The sequence below is a fragment of the Apteryx mantelli genome, chromosome 3, assembly GCF_036417845.1.
Source record: "Apteryx mantelli isolate bAptMan1 chromosome 3, bAptMan1.hap1, whole genome shotgun sequence".
Lineage (NCBI taxonomy): Eukaryota > Metazoa > Chordata > Aves > Apterygiformes > Apterygidae > Apteryx > Apteryx mantelli.
The window spans coordinates 22,207,805-22,230,435 of NC_089980.1; the positions used below are offsets into that span (position 1 = coordinate 22,207,805).

The following is a 22,631-nucleotide window of genomic DNA, read 5'->3' on the forward strand; positions in this document are numbered from 1 at the left end:
TAATCTGATACAAAAAACCTAAAGCTAAAAACCACTAACACTCATTTCAAAGTATTGCACTGAATATCAAACTATTACTCCCGGCTTTATCTAAGTGGTATCTGTCCCTGAGAAGCTCAAAGAAGAAGCGGTTCCGTTTCCACTCTGGAAGACAGCTGTCTGTCCTCTACCCTGAGAATGAGGGACCTCAGATTCAATTTCACTTCCCGGTCAATGCCTTTGGTTTCTTAACATTTCATAAATGTACTGCCCATAAACATTTATGTCTGGAACCTGATTTACAGTAGAACAAAGGGTATCCAAAATGCCTGACAAATCGAAGCAAGAGTCATTCAGGTCAACCTTTGGCTCAGGGCAGTTCCCAGAACTGTGATTCTTATCATACCAGCAGGGTGCTTAGAAAAAAAACAAGCAGCGTCATTATCTCTTTGACCTAATAGCACCTTACATGCGTATGTTATAAACTTGCATTATAATTCTTTGAAAAATATTAAGCTAGTGTTAGTACGCTGAATGTCTGATATGTCGTCTTCTCAACTCTCTCAGCCTGTTAAGTGTTAACAAAACTGCCACATCTTCCAAAAGGTAATTTCCCTATAGGTCTGACAAGAACTTTAATCTCCGTGTCATGAGCATTAATTAATTTTATATACAAAATACAGGTGAAGAAACTATTTTAACCAGGAAATTCAATTAAAAGAACTCATTATGTTGCAAAGGTTTCATACATCTGTATTACCTATGCATATTTTTATACCCCACATAAGAGTAACTACATCAGTATTAAAAGAGTTTCTCAGTTCTCTTGGAATTCAAGAGGCCTTGAATTTGTACATTTTGAAAATAAGAATGTGCTCAAGTTCTCAAACAGTTCTACAACAGTTTGTTGTGAAGAGTATTTCAAAGGCTAACCATGTTCTTAAGAAGTACATTTAAGAAGTTTGCATAAAAGGCAGCAGTCAAAAATATGCTTATGATAGCATATTAAGAACTTTTCGATATTTTAAAGCGCCTGTGATCTGGCAAAATCTAATTATTTCTCATATGCCCCTTGGAATTCTCCAAGAATATTTACTGTAATTTCCAATTAGTGCCATAACTGCTGGGCCAGCCTTGGAATGCTGAAAGATAGCTGAATAGGTACCATACATGTCTTTCATGAATACCGCACGGACGTATGTTAAGGTTTAGCAACAAGGCACAGTAACATAGGCCGAAATCTGTTAACCGATAAAACTAAGTCAGACATGACAGAGACCAAATATGCAGCATTTTTGAAAAATGCTGCTGTAATCTTAATGGAATCTCAGGTTAAAAAAAAAAACACTACACAATATTCAGAGCATCTCAAAATGCATTCTGTATTACCATAGTCTACTGTTCTGTCTTACACAACCAAAAACAGATATACTGTAATACTAGACATCCCTATGTTTGTATATCATGTCTGTATATACAAATATATATATATATATAAGTACACACACATATACAAAACCTATCATATATATGTTAAAATGCGCATGCAGTATAATCATATATACTGAACTAATTAAGACCACACTTGCTCTGACTGGACTTTCAATAAAGATATACAGCATTGTACATTAACTTCATACCAATGTATCATTAGTTTTTCTCTCCCAATGGAAAGGCTAGAATTGAAATGATAGAGGAAAAAAAAAAATCCTTCCCCTAGTTCTCTAGGAAGGTCAATCTAGGATTTTTTTTTTTCAGATCAGCTGAATAAATATGGCACATATATAACATTTCAAACATCTAAGTATCAGATACAACAAGCAGTATTCAAAAATCTCTAAAATTCCTCTTGAGAAAAGATGAGATTTGACAGTTGAACACAGCACAAACTAGAAAAGCTTTTGTATTAAAATGTAAATAAATGGAATTTCAGTACTGAAAATTTGGTAAAGACAGTGCGAGTTTCCAGTGGTCTCCATAGCCTTTAAAGAAATCAAGCTCTCTTTAAACCTAATGGAGCTTGGCCTTGCTGTTTTCTGACACCAAAAGCGCAGTTGCTGACCAACTGAGGTCAACACATCCCTTATCACGAGCCTGCCTCCCACTCTGATATGATCAACCTCATGCTGATGAACACACCGGGTCAAAACGCTACATCAAACAAGGATACGGACACAATAATCTAAATGAAGCTAACAAAGAGAACACAATACCGGCCAAGGCAGCAACTGACTGCCCTGAAAGAAGCCAACAGTCTGACAGAAAAACTAAAAACACATTGAAAACATCAACAGCATCTCCTAAACCCAACACCATGCCTGTGACTTAATAAGCTACCAGTAAAAGGAAACTTTAAAGTTTTCTTTGTGAGAAGAGGTTTTTTTCCAACCAAAAATCCCTGCTGAAAAATAAGCACCGCAGATCTCCCGTGCCCCGTTTTCCTAATCGCAGCCCCTTGGGGCACGAGTAGGGCCTCTCCAAGCAAGCGTTGCACAGGGTGGAGCAGAAGGACAGGCAGCTGCTACCCGCTCCCTGACTCCAGACAGCGGGGAGTGCTAACACCTTGGGAAAACCCTCGAAGCCCGACGCGAACGCTCCCTCCCAAGCTCGGGGCCGGCGCAGGCCGCTAAGGGGTCTCACGCTGCCGCTGCCCCGAAAGGAGGCGCTAGCGGGCGACGGCTCTTTTTCCAAGAAAACCCTACGAGAAGAACAGCACTGCTCGGGGCGAACGCCGCCCTTGCGTACGCAAACGCACGTTCGCAGCGGCCACAGAACACAAAGCCGGTTTTTTAAAAGCGCCCGAGCGACGCACCCCGGGGCGGGAATGCCCGGGCCCCGCACCGGGGATGGCGGCCGCCGCCCGCCACGGGCCGAGCCGCCGCGCCCGCCGCCGCCACGGCGCCGCCTGCGGCTCCCCCTAGCGCCGGCAGCGCCCGCCGGCCCCGCCCCGCCCCGCCCCGCCGGCCCCGCCCCCGGTGACGTGCGCCCCCGCCCCCCGCGCCTCGCCGCTGCCGCCGCAACTTGAGGGCGCGCGGCGGGCTGGGCGCGCGCCGAGCTCCGCGGCTGCCCCGCGCCAGCGCAGCGCCCGCACCGCACCGCACGGCACCGCACCGCAGCCTTCCCCCGGCCCCGGCGCGCCTGTGCCGCGCTCAGCCATGAGTGGAATTACGGCGGCGGCCGCCGCGCTGTAACTGGGATTTGCCCGCTCCGCTCCGCGCCGCGGAGGTAAGTGCCGGGGGCGAGTGCTGCCCGCCAGCGCGGGGCTGCGCGGGGCGAGAGGCGGAGGCGCTGCCGGGGGAGCGCCAAGGCGCCCGGGGGGCTCGGCGGGAGCTCCGCGGCGGCGGCGCCCCCCGGCGCCGGGGGAGGCCGGGCCCTGCGGCGCGCCCTGCCCTGCCCTGCCCGGGCGGCCCCGCGGCCCCCGCGCCCGGCTCAGCAAACAGCGGCACCGGGGCTGAAAGCCCGCAAGGGCTTCGCGCAAGCCGGCAGCCCCGACGCTAGCGGCGCCTCTGAGCCCTGTAAGTCAACTCCCGCGAAAGAGATAGCAGAACGCTCCTCCGGCTGCATTCGTGTAGAGCCCAGATGCGTTGCATGGACACCCGCCGTATGTGACCCGCATAGTAAGGCAACAGATCGGGGGAGGCAAACTAACATGCTAAGCTTTAGGGCAGCGCATCATGCATGGACTAGGACCAGATTGCCAGAGGCAGGCAGTCGTAAAAAAGCTTTCTGCTACTATTTGGTGTACAGATTTTACATTCGTTTGAAAACTACACCCCCATTGCTGCATATATTTAAAAATGAGGGGATATTTTTCCAGTGAAGGAGCAAGTGTGTTGTGTAGACTAGCACGCAAAGTCTCAGTTCGTTTTATGTAGAACAAAATGGTTGCACATACACACAGAAGGAATGCAACAGGCCCAAGTTTCCTCAAAAAATACTTTTTTCTTTTTTTTTGGAAAGAGCTACTTGATAATATTCACAGCATTCAAAACGTCCTTACCTAGTTTTAATCAACTTTTCCATTGTTTTCAATTTATTAAATGATTATATGATGGCAGACAAACTTCTAACAAATGCATTTGTTAAATAGAAGAATAAATGAAGTATTTATGAACAATTTACCTCATCTCTACATTTTCTCAGAAAAATCTTGCTTCACAATTGCTAGAATTGCCACACTCCTTTGTTTTACCATCCTAGTCCTTGAATATGACCACAGACTGCAACTTAATTTATAAGGCAAAGACTGAGTATTCCTACATTTCAGAGCACCACCTACAAACAGCAGTCCTGTTTTCCAACATCTGTGATAGATTATATCATCTAGATATGTTTTTCTGATTTTCCTGCTTAATTCTTGAAAAACAGACCACTGGCAAATAAAATTCTGCTGTGCAAAGACCAGCTGCATTTGTGGTATAGTCATTCTGTTTAAAGTAGCCTAAATAATCTCTTACAACCACGAAGGGGTTTGAGCACAACCCTGGCACATCAAGTCAGAGTTGCAAGAAGTATTGCAAACATGTTACAGCAACAATGATTGCATATAATTAACTAATCCATGGAGTATTGTTAGCCATGGGTTACTAATCTGGACTGAACATAAGTCACTTCCCTTCTTAAAGGGATCAATTCTGGTCAGTTAAAGTACAGATGAATATTTTATACGCTGTAGTAATGATGAAATACAGAATTACTTTACAATTAAATCTTGTTCCTCCAAAATACAGAATTACTTTACAATTAAATCTTGTTCCTCCAAAAGATATCAGCTGAACTCTGAAATATGAAGGGAATTTCTTATTACCACTTAGAAAAGGAAGACTCACAATTTGTATTTTGATGTAAATTCTCTACGCAGAAATAAAGTGTAGAGAAAAAAAAAGAGACCAAAATTTTTCATACTTTAAAAAACAATTAATTATCCTGACCCCAATTTTATTTCCTAAAATATACTGTCCAAGAAGATAGAAGCATCAGTTATGCTCACCATCTACTGCCTGGGGATATGGCATCTTAATGAACATTTCTTTGAATTAGAGTGAAAAATGCATTTGTCAAGTGTACAAAGAAAAGAATCATCTGCTGTAATACAGAGAGATCTGTATGCATTTTTCTTGTCAATATATGCCACACATTAGTTCAAATTTAAGAGGTTTGAGTGCCCTTCTCTCCCTTCCTCAAAAAAATCCCTCAAGTTTCATTTAATTTATTCCAAAAACCATACAATGCAGTCCTGTTTAAGATCTTTTTTCAGATGCTTCACAAACAACAGGTAGACCTGGGTTCATAGAAAGCCAGTTAATTATGTTAAAATGTACAGAGGTTATTCTAATTGTTCTAGTCATACTATCAAAAGCTTTTCTATTTTTCCACCTACATTTAATCAATCTGTATTTTTTTCCTGTGTTCTGCACTTCTCCTGTATACCAGAAACCATGACCAACCCTTAGCATATGTTTAATACCCTAGTTCTCACTCTTTTTTCATACATTCATACCATTTTCTTTAATTGGTGAGTGACCAGATAAATACTGTAGTTAATAAAGTCAGCATGGAAAATAAGATTCTGTAAACTCTCTAAAAGAGTGATTATTTTTTTCCTCCCCCTTTGGAGGCTGCCTCTGTTTTTCTCAACAGGAGACTTTGTTGTAATTAAAGCAGAGAAAACTGGACAGCAGCAAAAACATCTGACTTGTGGCTCTTAAAAGCACAGTTTTTGTAGTGTGTACCACCCCCCAGTGGGCAAAAAACTCTGTAGTAAACTCGCAGCAAGCTCTAATCTTCAAAAATAAAGTGTATACATTTTACAGCAAGAACAAAATAAAGATGCGTTTCTGGGTTGTTTTTTCATTTCCCCTTTGTAACCAATACCTGAAAGTTGAAAAATACTGTGTAGGCAACGGTGGCTAATCAAAGCAATTGCTAGAGTTTGCAAACTTTGCATTACAATTATTTGAAGTGGCTTCAGTTGGTAGATGGCCATCTTTGTCTCCTTCTAGCAGGAAACATCTATGCTAATGGCTAGTATTTCTGAAGTTTTTACTATCACTTCAAAGCACAAGAATGCACATAAGAATTAATACACGATTGCTTACATTTATTTTTAATAAGTGACCAAAAAAATCACTTAGGGCAGGCATCTTGAAAAGCATTCCATAAGCATATTACATTATCACAAAATACGTTCTTCCTATTATTACTGATAAGAATTAAAACAATCTTACAGCTTCACTTTTTTCAAAGTTTTGTATTATATTTCAAGAAGCAAATTCGGTAATCGGAAAGTAGATAAAGTATTTCAAGATGGAAAAAAACAAAACTACTGAAGCATTATTCAGTATCTGAGTAATATATTTTTTTGAATATGCTTAACCTTTTGTTTCATCTCAACTTTGGTGCTAGGACCTCCGTAGCAGGTACAATTCCACCTAAATTTGTCAAGAAGGAAAGATGGATTTTACCTTGAAACAATGGTAGCATTTGTTCTCTATTTCTTTGTTTTAAGCATGGGCAAGTTACTTCATCAGCAACTCTCAAAAGAAAACCTAGAAGCCATAGTTGGCTACACTCAAGGAGCACTAAAACAAAAAGCCATTGCACCCCCTGCCCCCAAAAGTGCTTTTTTTAGTTTAAGCAATCCATGTGCAACCTTCATAGAAGCAGAGCAGACAAAACAAGAGTATAAATAGAGTATGAAACAGTGTCTTTTCAACCTAACAACTTTAAAACCAGAAAAGATTTAAAAAGCAAACTTCAGAAAATAAGTTGAAGAATTCTCAGTTCATTTGCATCGTCTACAGCAAATACTGACTCTGCTCATTTTTTATGCCATACAAGAAAGGCATGAAGTTAAGCTTTTACTCAGAATCCATTTCTAATTAAGATTCATTTTTATTTGATGGGAAAAATCACATCAAATTTTGCATTTTTGTTTTAAAGACACGATTTAAAATTACAAAGGCAATATTATGTTCAGTTACTACACAAGGAAAGGGTAAAGAAAAATAATCAAAATATAGTTTTCTACAAGTCAGAATAAAACCTTATCTGACAAGAAAAAACAAAACAAATTCCACCAACACACAGAGAGGCATCCTAATCTGAAAAGCTCACTATCACTTTAACAAAAACCTTTACATTCTTTAGCCCTTAAAAAGACAGTTAGAGGACCTTCTGCTTGCCTAACACTAAACAAAAGAATGGGGCACCTTCCTGAAATATGATGATCGTGGAAATTTCAACTCCTAGACAGGGTGCTTAGAAAGCATTCTGCTGTCACTATCGACTAACCCTGAGTAATACACTTAAGAAAACAAAGTATGTGCATTGTTTTAAGTATAGATTAGCGCTGTGGAACTTCTTTAGAAACTTTGTGAAGTTATTTAAGAGGAACCATGACCTTTGTAAACTAAATGGGCAATGTATACAGTAGATACTTCACCAATATTTTAGAAGATTATAAACACATTTTGTGTTTCTGATGCCTTTCAGATTCTAAATAAATGTGGAGGTAATACTGCAATAAAAGTAAATTTAATAATAAGTACACTGATTAAGCACAGTTGTTAGGCTTGTAAAATACATATTTTCTAATATTAATTTAATTCTAAAAGTTACTCTTGTCATTTATAACCTAGAAATACTGGTCAGCAAATTCTCTCCCTTCCCCCTATTACTTTGAATGATAGGTAGAAATAAGCCACTGTTTTTCACAGCTACCATAATTCCTGTCAGAGAACACAGAGGTATATTAGAAATTCAAATAAGCCTTATGTGACCTAAACTCAGGCAGCTCTTCATTTTATTCATGTTGTATCATATCTTGGAAAGAAAAGATCTCTTTAGCACCATTTTTAGAAAAATTTCAGCTTTTCCAACATACTAAAACTTTCTGTTATTGTTGTTTGTGTACTGGATAGACAGCGCAGCTGGATTCCATATGTTATAATAAATACAAAGTCCTTCTGCAGTGCATTTTTCTTGTATAGTGCAAATTACCTTGAACATTTTAAAATAAAATGTCCCCCTGCTTAGCTGCACTACAGCGATAAGTATATGGCACAAGTCTCACACATTACCACTATCTGTAATACTTGCTTACACAATGTCCCAGGAAAAGTAATTTAACCATGCAGTTCAGCAAAGTTCATGAAAATACTCAGCTCTGAATAAAGATAAGCATAAAAGCTGCTGCTCAGTTGCTCAAACGTTACTTTTGTTAACAAAAAGTAGTTTTTGCATTTAAAAATGAACTTCTACACATACCTTCTAAAACTCATCTTTTTCTGCTCTGTTCAAAATTAATGGGTTCTTTCAAAACCATGTATCCATGAAGCTTCCCAATTTGATGATGTGGAAACCTGGACACAGTGTCTGTACCAGTGGGGGTCACTTTTCTTTTCATCCTGCAGGATCAACTATAATGACTTGATGTCAGGGAATATGCAGAGACAGCTCAAGAAGAGGAAAGTTTGAGCATGGCAGCAGGATTCCCTCCTTCTCTGCAGACAGATCATTGCAGCCTTTGATATGCAAAAACATTGTTTTCAGCTATGGCCTGAGATAAAAAGTGCAAGATATCAAACAATCAAAACCTGAAGAAAACTATTCTAAGTTTAGAGAAGAGAGTGGGGGGTATAGTCTTAATCCACATTTTTGAAACAGTGTCATCTTCTCCAAAGAGACCCGCTTTTATTTCTCTCTCTTGTTTTCACGTAATTTTGAGAGGAGGGATAAAAAAATTCCAAGAACTTAATGAGCTTTAGTGCTTTCATTTTAATCCTACCTTTCCACTAATACAATACTGGCAATAAATGAAGGGTTGACTATAAAATGGAGCAAAGAGGAAACAGTTTATAATCTAAAAAGGTAAAACAAATGCACTTAATTTCTCATGTGTAAGATGTATGCATATTAGAGCTTCTGTTTTGCTTAGTAAAACATATATTTTTTACAGCCTACTTCTAAAAACTTTAAAAGTTCTAAAGAACAGCAATTTAATGGATTCTTCATAATAAATTCTTAAAAGTTATTGTAGCCTTCAAAGGCCTATTTAACAACAAATTTATATTCCCACTCCACAATATGCTTCCAGGAAATATCCTCTATCACAACTTCATACTAGTTCCAAAGAGACATCGTTTTTTATATAGGTGTTAAAAAACTGGTTATTTCAAAGTTTTAGGAATAGATTCTGGACTTCTGTTTCCACAAACACTTTAGTAATGTTAACCAAGAAAGTTGGCTACTACTTAATTGCAAAGAATATGGAGTCTTTCTGTTCCATTTTATAATACTGATTGCACAAGTGTACTCAAACCCTAAAAAGTGCGCTCTGTTATTACTCCAAAACATGCCCATGCAGATTGAGTTTTTACCTTATATAAAGCATACATTAAGATACCCACCTCTCTGCCAAGGTGGGGTGCAAAAAAGGGTGCAAAGAAAGCTCAGATTAGCATGAAAGCAGCATCAGGAAGAAAAAGGATTTACCAATCCCTCAGTAGACACTATCTCTAAGTGGGGCTTTTCCTTTTCTTTTATGGTCACCTTTATTCTGTGAAAAAGGAAAATAATTTGCATTTATGTCACAATAATTCTGTATCAGTGCAAGTTTCCTATTGCTGTAGGAGTATTACTGATCTACCAAATCAGGACTTCATGATGCTTGCTTGAAATCGCAAAAGACCATTTTAAAACAGAGACTGTGTTTAAGTCTAATACTTTATGATGGACCAGGAGCAACTCTAGTTATGCTCATATTAGAGGAGCTAAACAAGTATAATTCAGCATGCAGTTTCTTCGTAGCATTTTAATTCTGTGGATCATGCTCAGTTTATTCGACTACATGCAATCATGAGAGGGATAAGCAGATGTTAAGACTTTTTCATTTCAGGTTCAACCATTTCTATTTCAGACAGATACAACCCACATGCTCTTAAGGAACATATACTTGGTATCTCATTGGATGCCTCTCTGCAAGAGTGATGTGACGTATTCAAAGTTAAAATGCACCATTCAAAAATAATCAGATAATTAGATTTTATCAAGAAAAAGGAATAGCCAAGATTGGGGTATTTTTCTTTTTCGAAATTAATCAGATTAATAAAATACTAATCTAAATACTGATTCCACTGTGCAACATGTCAAATAAAACAGCCTAAAAGTTCAAATAGCTTGGCATATTGAGTACATTTCGTAGACAAAACCCACACATATGAGGATCGTTGTCTACCTCAGTTTACCAAGAATGAAAAGCAAGCTGGTTTAGCCTCCTCCAAGGAGGCTGGACTTCCATTAGCAATCAAGGGGGAAAGGCGTCAAAGTTTACAAACATTTTTTTCCACTGTCTATTGATTGAGGATGACACTACCTTCTACTGGGAGAAAGGAAAAGGTAGCTCCAGCAAAACTGCAACACCATGAGACTAGACAGCATAACATGCACTTCTGAATAGCTCTGTATTTTGCTGAATTACCAATATTTTGAGAAAAGAAAGTGCTAGCTGTATATAGTAAACATAGTTTATATAAGGATGCAACACAGTGAGTACTAGTGTCCACCAGTTATTAACTGCAATTTTTTATTTATTTATTTATTTTTACTTTCACAGGAAATTAACAGTTCAAGGAAAGCTTTAGATGGAGAGCTTTCTTGGAAGGAAATAATATATATTTGTTTATGAAGAAAACCATCTGAATTAAATAACATTTCTACAGTAAAATAACTTGCATTCTTTTGCAAGGAGGGAATTCTTTCTGCATTACAAATTCTGAAGTAGTATTAAAAAGTGAAAGTTGGAAAACGGTTCTTTTAAAGAGGTGTGGATATATCAGGATGTAGCTACTGTACAAACTTTATACTTGGATAATTTTGGACAGAAAAAAAACCCTGTTCCTGACCTCCCGAAGAGGCTATCATCATTCAAGTCTCAGCATAATGAATAGTTTCCATCATGTGGAGCTGAAATTACCACCTCTGACTACTACACTACACAGAAGAATTTGTAAGAATTACAAAGAAAGTTATTCCTGTTAAAAGCATTAAACCAGACAGAAGAGGTTCTTCATTCACAGACCTTATATGAAGACAAAAATAGAAGTCTTATTGCGGCACAGTGACAGGAAGTTGAAGCTTTTCTGTTCCACAGCCTGGTGTGCTTATGCACCATGATAAATCTTTGTTGGAATGTTCATTGAATATAGTGCCAGTAGTCTGGAAACATACCTACCAAGAAGGATCGTTTGAGTAAACACAGTCAAGAAAAAACAACTACATGGAGTAAACTGTACAAAAGAGACTCGCAAGAAAAAAATTTCTCTTACTGGATATCCTCAAGCACAAAATTTACTCATACCTTTAAATACGGTAGGATCAATATTAATTTATTTTCCTTTTCATGCCTCAGAGAATAAAGTTCAATTAATAAGTGAACCCACAAGAGAGAAGGTCGTAACATTGCTTAATGTATAGGTCATCTTACAGAAGTTCTCACAGCTGTAATTACAATAGTAATTGAATTATGTTGTCTTAAAAGCTATAAAAATGCTAATTACTTGAGCTGAATGTACAAACACAATACCAATGCAAAGTCTAATTTCAGTCTCAAGAGTTAATTTATATTATTCTACCTTGCACAGTTTGAACTAATAAGATGTGAAAATGTGGTTAAACCTGTCAAATAGTCTCTTATTAGTGTACTGCTTAGTAAGAAGACTTTTGAGAATGACAAATATTTAAACAGGAATTTAAGCATGTAATGAAATATTCCATCCACTCAACTAGAAAGCCGTAGCTCTAATAGCTATGCCAGCTTTGAAGCTACCAGTTGTTACTTTCACCCTTCTAAACATTCTAGTTTGAGAAACAAGACTAAAAGTAAGCTATAGTATTTGTAAAATATACAGTGAGACATTGAGCACTCAAAAATTGTAAGAGTCTTTACTTGGTCTTTGCTCTTTTCTCTGTATTCTCTACTTAGTAACTAATTACCATTAGGACTCTTCTGAACCTCCCAAAGAGTGGTACCATAGAACTTCTGAGCTTAGGAGGGGTTTTATAGCTCACTTAGATAGTTAGCTGGCTTAGGAATTACTTTTTATATTTCAGATGTAGAATGATTTACTTGGACTTTGCTTTGACTTTAGCCCTGTACTTACTCCATTCTCAAAAAATCCACAACATGATTTCAAACTAATACCTGAGAACAAAGATTGTCTCTATACATGAAATGTTGAGGAATCTTAGAAAGAGCCTTCTTGCTTAAATAAAACAATTCATAGATCAGACATACTCGATTATATTGTTTAAAGTTATTTTAAATTACGGAATAATCTGTAAATCAAATTGAGTTAGTACAGGCAGAAGTACAATTACTGATATAAGGAAAAGTACGATGTGTTTACGAGCTTGAATTTTAGCTTAATGTATGCATTTCAGATGTCTTCTGTAATGTTGAATTGTCATTGCAGTTTCTTTAATAATGATCTGGATAATTTTGTTTGTTTGGTTTTTTTAGATTGTTGAAGATCAGAACTGTATACAAATCTCATCATTCCTGACCATGATTAGTGTAACCTGGAACATCTTCCTAATTTGGACTAAAATAGGGCTGTTACTTGACATGGCACCTTATTCTGTCAGTGCCAAACCATGCCCTTCAGTATGTCGCTGTGATGTGGGTTTCATATATTGTAATGATCGCGATTTGACATCTATTCCTACAGGAATCCCAGAGGATGCTACTACCCTCTTCCTTCAGAACAATCAAATAAATAATGCTGGGATTCCTTCAGAACTGAAGAACTTGCTTAGGGTGGAAAGAATATATTTATACCACAACAGTCTAGATGAATTCCCTACCAACCTCCCTAAGTATGTTAAAGAACTGCATTTGCAGGAAAATAATATAAGGACCATTACTTATGATTCACTTTCAAAAATTCCTTATTTGGAAGAACTGCATTTGGATGATAATTCAGTTTCTGCTGTTAGCATTGAAGATGGAGCTTTCCGGGACAACATGTATCTCAGACTTCTTTTTCTCTCTCGAAATCACCTTAGCACCATTCCCTGGGGTTTGCCTAAAACGATAGAAGAGCTACGCTTGGATGATAATCGTATTTCCACAATTTCAGAGCTGTCCCTTCAAGACCTTACAAATCTAAAACGCCTTGTTTTAGATGGAAATCTTCTAAATAATCATGGATTAGGAGACAAAGCCTTCATGAATTTAGTCAATCTTACAGAACTGTCATTGGTCCGCAATTCGCTTACAGCCGCACCAGTAAATTTGCCAGGAACAAATCTAAGAAAGCTTTATCTGCAAGAAAACCATATAAATCGCGTGCCACCTAATGCTTTCTCTTACTTAAGGCAATTGTATCGGTTAGATATGTCCAATAACAATCTTAGCAATTTACCTCAGGGTGTCTTTGATGATCTGGACAACATCACTCAATTGTTTCTTCGCAACAATCCATGGCACTGTGGGTGCAAAATGAAATGGGTACGCGACTGGCTACAGTCATTACCTTTAAAGGTTAATGTACGTGGATTGATGTGTCAGGCACCAGAAAAAGTACGTGGAATGGCTATCAAAGATCTCAACGCAGAACTATTTGACTGTAAGGATGACGGTATAATAAGCACCATCCAAATCACTACCGCAATACCAAACACGTTATATCCAGCCCAAGGACACTGGCCAGTTTCTGTGACCAAACAACCAGACATAAAAACTCACAATCTGAATAAGAACTACAGAACCACAGAAAGCCCAGTACGCAAAATTATTACAATATTTGTGAAATCTGTAAGCACGGAGACTATTCATATCTCTTGGAAAGTTGCACTACCAATGACTGCTTTAAGACTGAGTTGGCTCAAGATGGGTCACAGCCCTGCCTTTGGATCTATAACTGAAACGATAGTTACAGGAGACAGGAATGACTATTTACTTACAGCTCTGGAACCAGAATCACCATACCGTGTATGTATGGTTCCCATGGAAACCAGTAACACCTATCTGTCAGATGAAACTCCTGAATGCATCGAGACTGAAACAGCACCTCTTAAAATGTACAATCCTACAACAACCCTGAACCGAGAACAAGAGAAGGAACCTTACAAAAATTCCAGTTTACCTTTGGCTGCCATTATAGGAGGTGCCGTGGCTCTAGTAGCTATAGCATTGCTGGCGTTAGTGTGCTGGTATGTTCATAGAAATGGATCCTTATTCTCACGGAACTGTGCGTACAGCAAGGGACGCAGGAGAAAAGATGACTATGCTGAAGCAGGAACTAAAAAGGATAACTCCATCCTAGAAATCAGGGAGACTTCTTTTCAGATGATACCAATAAATAGCGATCAAGTGTCCAAGGAGGAATTTGTAATACATACCATATTCCCACCTAATGGAATGAATCTGTATAAGAACAGCCACAGTGAAAGCAGTAGTAACAGAAGCTACAGAGACAGTGGTATTCCAGATTCAGATCATTCACACTCATGATACTGAAGGAAATGAAAGACTGATTTGATTTTTTAACAAGAAAAGACTGACTTTAAAGGTTGCTGTTCTACTGCAAAACACTGGATTAAGAGAACTGACAAAGCAATGTACTGTACATTTGCCATATAATTTATATTTAAGAACTTTTTATTAAAAGTTTCAAATTTCAGGCTACTGCTGCGATTAATGTAGTGGGGATACCTGACCACAATTCTATATTTTAGTATTTTTTAGTAATTTGTACTGTATTTTCCTTGCTAATATTGAAGTTACAGACCATTTAACTTTTGTGTTCTACTGAGTAAGATGACTTGTTGACTGTGAAAGTGAATTTTCTTGCCGTGTTGAGCAGTCAGAACATTCATCTGAGATCCTTGTAAGTGTAAGCACAGGCCATTTTTCACTTTGGTATTAATAAAATAATGTTAAACCTGGCAAATCAAGAAGATTAAGAAGTGGTTGCAAAAACTCACAGAATTATAATGTTGGGTCTATTAAATCTGTAAACCACAACAATATTCAATAAACAAAAGCGTGTGTAGTAATGGGCAATATCAGCTGTCTGGATATATCCATTCAACAATGGTTAGATCCAATTTAAAAGATAATCATCAAGCCAATTATATGCATGAGACAAGCTGTTGACAAGTGAAAAAACTGATCCCTGGAAGTAAGTATAATAAAATTCCTAACAAGGAGTTAACAAAAAAAAAAAGGGGGGGGAAAGAAGAAGAAGAAAAAACACACTAGGTTCTACAAACTAAGGGGGTAAATATAGTTTGGGGTTAGATTTCTGGTTACCAAAACCAGTTTTCTGCTTATTATAGAGAAAACAGTGATGGATGATCACAGGCATTCGGGAGACAAGGGCAGGAGGACTGACAGAGAAAACACTTGGAAATAGCTTGGAACAGAAAAAGTATTGCAAATACAGTTCATAAGGAAAAAAAATGAGGACAAACAGGCAACACAAGCAAGATCTCAAAACAATTTAGTCACGAAGGTAATCAGACAACAGTATAGTATAAATTCTAACTATAGAAATACAGCTATTTTAAAGCATATATACTCAAACACAGTATACAGATGTTTATTAAAAATGCTGTCATTACAGTCAGGAATACTGCCCATTACTGTCACAATTTTCTAGAAATTCCATAATAAATCTATAAGGTAAAATGTTTCTTTCTGGCTTCCTAGTGAATTATGAGCTACTTCATGTTTAAACCCTAAGCCACTCTTTGTTGCCATAATCATTTGTTTCTTGACCTAGAAACCAAAGTGCATTGTACGCCCTTTGGCCAGTCTTGTATGTGCCTTGATCCAACGCTACGTGTATCCAGCTTTTTTTTAAAAAAAAAAAGAACAAAAAAAAAATAAAATACCCACTTTTTCATACCTAACTTAAATATGAAAAATATTGGTCTTATTGATGAATAAAGTTGAAAAATCAGTACAGAATAATGTGTTTTGCTTTCCCTGATGTGCACTAATGCAGTTAAGATATTAACACCATAGGCCACACATCTGCAGTGCACTGATAGAAAATCCACTCAGAAGCTACTACTTTTCAGGTTGTAAGCTTTGCCTGTTTCTTTGTTCAACAGACTATCACGCTACCAGATTTTTTTTTTTTTTTTTATGATTATTTACTGTGAAAACACGTTGTCACAACTTCGAAGTACATCAACAATGAAAGGGAGGGAAGCTATGGAGTACCCTCTGAGATATAAATGAGTCTTTCAACTACAGCAGCAAATAAAAGATAGAGGGACATACAAATACTTAATGTTTTGGACAACATTTCTGACAGAGAAAGAATGTATACAAAATGCAATTCAACTTCTTTAAGAGAATTTTAGTAATGCCTGGGCTGTCCATTTCCGCAAAAGTGGTACAGAATGGAAGATAACAGAAAAAAAGAAGTTACAGACACTGAGATCAATGAATTCAACAGTCAGTAACCCACCCTCCTCCCAGGGATCCGTCTAACTGCGCAGACTCAGAACTTCCAGACCTACATGGCTCTTTTCACCGCACTTTCCAGATGTGGCCAGGAAAGTTTCTCCCCAAACCATCCATGTCACAGTACTGTCTCCTCAACTCCACCCTCAAAAAGAGTGCAATTTCCAAGCAATGAAGGAGGGGGCAGTCTACAACCGAGGAGTAGCGCTGTGCTTCCCCACTGACCTTAAACAAACACATCTTCTTTAGCTGGAGCACTGACTGGATTCATGATGTCAAAAGTAACAGAAAGGGGCATATCATGCTAAATAATTATGTGCACAGTTCTGTGTAATGCACTAAACAGGACTATTTTACTCTTATTTTCTCATCAAGTACAAATCTAGAGAAAGGTGAGAAAGCCAAGAGTAAGCCTGTGGAGCCTCATTATGTTCTTCTGCAAAAAGTTTCCCACACAGTAAATGGGAATGGAAAGCCAACACAGATGGAGAAGACAGACTGTTTTTTCTTCACATAAACTAGCATATAGGGAAACTTCAATCTGAGATCCATTCAATGGCAGGGTCACTGGCAATAGATTATTCTTTTGCCATCAACTCTCCAGTAGCAAAATTAAATTGGTTTTGCTGGATTTTCAAGCTTTACGGGAGGATTTCTCAGAAAAGCTCCCCTAGTTGACTCCAAATTTGTGTTGTGGAAAGGGCAAAAGAAAACTCGATGAGTATTTTCCCATGCTTCCTCTGAGATCACCCCAAGGTAGCCCAGTAATGGTGCATCAGATGATTCCAATGCAAAGGTCATATGGGCTATAAAAAGTTACCATTTGGAAAGAAGAAATTTGAGTGTGAATCTTAAGTACAAGAACATTTTCATGTAAAATTTATGTACTATGAGACAGTAGTATGCAAATCCAGAGCAACTTCAAGTACGTTGGCCTAGACATTCTAGGTTTGCTTCCAACAAAAAGAGGGTAAAAAACTGGATAAATGATTCCATCCTTTGTGGAAAACCAGACAAGGTTTACAGGGAGCGGTGATATGTTACTAATCCAATTGATATCAATGGAAAAAAAAAAAAAACCTGGCACATTCACGCATACAAGATCTTCCTCAGGTTCTACAGCAACTTTTAAAGAACGTGCATTGTATTAAAATGGCAAGTGGAAGATTTCAAACTAGAGTAAATGCATTTTTTTCTTCTAATATTTACATAGATTTCCACTCCATGTTATGTCTGTCTCTTCACGACTATTCTGCTTAACACAGCACTACAGCTATAGTATGCAATGCTCTCTAGCACCATGCGTAAATCCATTCTTTTAGACAGTTGATACATATTTAGACAAATCAGATTGAGACAATCACATTGAGCAATTTACTCACATTTATCAAAATAAAATTAATCCACATCAAATTTCTCTCAAATAATCTTCTAATCCCTGTTATTTCAGTGTACTGTTAAATATTTAATTTCATATATAAAAGAGTGAATTTTTTTCCCAATATAGCCTAAACATATGTGCAAAGTTAATTTAATCAGCATCCTCCATATTAAAATATTATGCCAAGTACCTTTTACATTCTTTATTATTGATCCTTTTTTGATTTATAATCCTATCCTGAATTGCTCACTGTGCTGTTTAACCCAAAAGTTGACTCCAAAAAAACTGGTACTTTGGAAATCATGTTCATTTTGTCTCAGTAACTTCTGCAACTAAACCTGCTTCATTTGTAAACTATTGTTTCCCTTCATTTCCTAGCTTTGTAAAACAGCCTGAAATGCAACAACTGCGTTCTTTTTTCATTGCTCTGTTAGCATCAAAATATTTTGGTTTTGGAACAGAGTTACCAGTTCTACTGATACTACACAAGTTAGCATGCAAGCTATATTGTGCCAATGCTGTACATACTGAATGTAGAGCAGCAAAACCAATAAAACAAGCAAAACTAATAAAGCCTTATTTCCTATTAAGATAATTTACTGAAGACATAACACACTAAGCATGTACGTAGAACTCTGTGCTGAGTAAGAAGACAAAGTTTTCCATATTCACCTGAAACTAAAGTTGGATAAGATCTTCAAAGGTGAACTGGCAAATGCCATTTGCCTCAATTTATCGAAATCTGATTTGTTTCAGGCAGTTTTGGATGGAACCAGAATGGCATGGATATCTTATGCTTTAATAACAGCTTAACATTACTTACAAATTGATATAGGCACCCTAACAATTTAGTGTTTCAGCATCACCTTGGGAATAATCTTTGTTTAATTAATTGTTCCTTCACTGACAGTGAAGATTTTGGACTACAGTTGTTTTACATCTTTTTAGCACACACATACATTTGATTTTATTCTAATAGCCATTTCAACAAATCATTTCCTGCTCCTCCCCCACACACACCCCGAGAAAAAACACACCAAACGTGTATCTCAGTAAAACAGTGACAGAGCATCTAGTTCAGAACAAGTATCACATGCATTTGACACCAAGCAAGATAGGTCACCACTCATTTTAATGTAGTCTTTAAATGATCACTACGGAACATTCCCTCCCTATTGTGGAGCACCAAAGCACTTCAACAAAATTGGTTAAAAAAATAAAAAGAGCAAGTGAGAAAGAGAGCAAGCGAGAAAAACTGCCCTCTGGCATTCTTCAGATTATCCGTTGTCTAGTCAAAGGCCACAGCAAAGACGCGCGCAGCTCTGACACAGCACCCTCTCAAAGGAGGAATGGTGCCAGAAGCTTGCAAGCAGCTGAACCCTTGTCATACACATACTACCAATAAATTCTCCTTCATGCACTATAACCTCAAACAATTCCAGATATGTCCTAGTGTATCACTGGATTCACTTCCACACAACACACATTTCACAAACTAAGCAAGTATTCTTTATAAGCTATACCTGAAACCTGAACTACAGGATTTCACAAGTGAAGTGTATAAAACGTGGCTGAGGTTAGTTAAGAGCCCCTTCCTGTTTTCTTAGAATGAAAATGGAATGGGATCAAGGTATAAACCCCCTCACACCATATTAGTACAACACAAACTGAAAAGTTTGGGGGGGGGGGGGGGTTGTTTGTTTGTTTGTTTGTTTTTAAATCAGACCCAAACCTTCTAGCTCAGTAGGAGCACTAATAAATAAGTTACGAAAATAGAAGTGTTTCAATAGGGCTAATTAAAGCTGGTTGATAGTATTTGTATAGGCTGATACTCTGCCCTGAGCAGCCCTCTTAAGTAATCAAAAAAAAGGAGAGTATCATGGCCAAGTGCTAGCGTACATTCCAGTTCCCTTCCTGAACCTAAGAAATATCTGTCTATAGATGCAGTTATGGAAGGTTTAACTGTTCAAAACCAAGGGCCCGCTTGATGCTGTTTAATCATTAAATATGGGGAACATCATTTACAGAAGTCCAAAAGGGATATATTATGTATAATTTAAGCAAAATAATAAAAAAAGAATAAGATCAGAAATACACATCCAATTTATGTAATTCTAATTTCCTCCAGTGGTGTTAGCCTCTGATAAATACCTACTATGTAACTAGATTATTAGATTAAAACAAGTGTTTTCTAGGGGGTGTAGGTATTGGTCTTGGTTTTTATTTTTATTTAAGGAACAGAAGCATAAGTCATTTAACTCCAAAGCTTCCAATTTTTATTGAATATAAAAGTGTATTGGTTGGCACAATTCTAACTTTATGTCTATCCCTCATCAACACGTACTTAAGGCAGGTTCTGTTGGTTAATGTAACACCCCATAAACTTTCCCATCTCATCTTATAATAATGCTTTACAGGATTTTAACCTAAAGTCTTGCTTTTATTAGAAGATTTGCACTAGAGTAATTGCATCAGTTTTCAGCATTATAGGATCCTATGTAAAATTTAGGAGTTTTGGGGGAGTACAATTCCTCTAAAACTCTGTACAATTCCTCTAATCTAGTTGAATTTTGAGATGCACACGTGCAACTGCATTTACATACCAAGTTATGGCCTAGAAGCAAAAATCTATCAGGCTAGGTAACATGAAGTTAAGTAGGCCATATCAAACCTAAGCTTTTGTCCAACTCTGAGTCTGCTGTATTAATATCGTGTTATAAATCACTAGAACAAGTATTAGCAGCTCAAAAGGAGTCAGAGGAAGTACGTTTACCTTACACCTCATCTTACGCTCTAGCTCTATATGTGTACTCATGAATACTGATGTTATGCAAAGGAAGAGGATTTTAAAAGTCACTTTATAACTATTACTCTGGAAGCAGATAACAAAACCCAGCCTTTACAAGCCCTATGGCACTTTTAGATAGCGTTTATTACATTACATGCTCACCCTCTATTTAAATTACATTCACAAGAAAGAAAAGTTATTTGCATTGCAATCCCCTAATAAGAAACAAGTATGAGACCCACCAATTTATTTTTATTTTCTACACAGTTTTAACAAGAACAAAAATGCAGACAATTGCAGAAACTCATTTTTGTTGCTTTTTTTTTGTTTGTTTCTTTGTTTGTTTACCTGGTTTTAATAATCTTCACAAGAAACACTGAAGACACTTATTTTTGAAGCCCGACAGAATACTGCCCAAAAGGAAAATAAGCTCATTAAAAGATAGAAAGCCATATACTGGTAAAGTGCTAACCTAGCAAGTAAACATAATTTTAAGACATTAGCTGATAATGCAGAACCTCTGTGCCTAATGTCTTTAAAGCAATTATTTTACTCTAACAACTTTTTAATGGCATGTTATCTATTTTGTCCATTAAAAACCTTTTTGTTTCTCCTGATATGGAAATGACATACAGAATACACCAAACAAAATCACTAGTCCCAGATCTTTGAAGTTACTTTGGCTTGTGAAACTCATCACTTGATGGCCCAATGAAGTGAAAAGTCAAGAACAGAAGAAGAATACCACTGGGGGAGTCAAGTTGCTAAGCTCAGGCGATTTCCTCATATAAATGAGAAAAGCTGGAGAGCACAGGAAGCAGCTCTGTAGCTGCACGTAGTTCATAAACAGCTCAACCATGGCTTGCAGGCCAGGGCTGTATCACACAGCTGGCTATGGGGGATACTCCAAGGCTCTCAAATACTCTAAGGCCAAGCCCCCGTGGTACAGTTGAACAGTGGGGCCTCAAAGGATTCAGTTCCCTGGGAATGTCACCCACAGACTACTCACAGCTCTCCAAGTTGTGTATCTTTATTTTGACTACAGGAAAAAAGTTTTAATCAGTACTTTGAAGGGTCAAGGAGGTTGGCCTCTAAACAGGCCCATATCCACCTCTAAGCTGTGTGTGTGTCTGTGTGTCTTTTAAATAAAGCCCATTGAGAGCATTTGTGTAGTAAATATGACTGATTTGCAAGTACAAAACTCTCCACTGCTAATCATGCTTATTTATACACACAGAATGGTGATAAACTCTTCTGAAAGAGTTTGCAATTAAATCCAAGGTAGGCACATCATAAAATATTTACCCTGGAGATCTCCAACTATTACCTGAGTTTAGAGATACATAATTCTAAGGAAAAAAAAAACAAAACAAAACACCAAATTCCTAGAAGTTCTTCTCAACATTCCTACTTTCCTCCTGCCCTATGTTTGTACTGAGAAAGTCCAAATAATCAGAGTCAACTAAATAGAATTTTGGGGGAGAGGTACACCACCACAAAACAACTTACATACAGGTTTTCTACTACTGAGAGTTGAATAATATTGAAAGAAAGAACAGCTACTTGGTTTATCATAGCTTATCCATGTCAATAAGCCTTCAGGTCTTGTTCATAATATGCTGGCCTGGGGACCTAAAAGATTACAAGGCTGCTCTGATTAGTGCATTACTCTAGTGCAGACAGAGGCATTAAGAGGAGCCAAATGCAGCCAAACCTCTAACCAAGCACAGTAATAGGCACTACCCCAAAATCTGAAATCTACTGCTATTCTATGTTAGACTTTAAAAAAAATTTCAAAAATGAAACCACAAATGGCATAGCTTTCAAGCATGGATATTTTGACTTAATGCACAGTTTCACCTGTAAAAGAAATTTTAGGGTTTAGTCTATTTGAATTCATACCTGACCCTAGCTATCATCAGCTTAAACCCTGTAGCTGTCAACAGAACTCCTTCTGTGACTTGGGAACATTTTTCATTTCCTCTTCTTATTGCCAACTTAAG

The 22,631-nt window shown here is 37.7% G+C and overlaps 2 protein-coding genes across 2 annotated transcripts in view; one reads left to right on the forward strand and one right to left on the reverse strand.

Moving 5' to 3' along the window:
* The window catches only part of MACROD2 (mono-ADP ribosylhydrolase 2), a 903,624-nt gene that overhangs the window by 766,438 nt on the left and 114,555 nt on the right, over positions 1–22,631 (reverse strand). The gene's annotated exons all lie outside the window — the stretch shown is intronic.
* On the forward strand, positions 11,072–18,407 carry FLRT3 (fibronectin leucine rich transmembrane protein 3). Its single transcript, XM_013959964.2, has 2 exons — positions 11,072–11,349; positions 12,500–18,407. Exon 2 carries the CDS (start codon positions 12,545–12,547, stop codon positions 14,492–14,494), a length of 1,950 nt encoding a protein of 649 aa, XP_013815418.1. The 5' UTR covers positions 11,072–11,349; positions 12,500–12,544; the 3' UTR covers positions 14,495–18,407.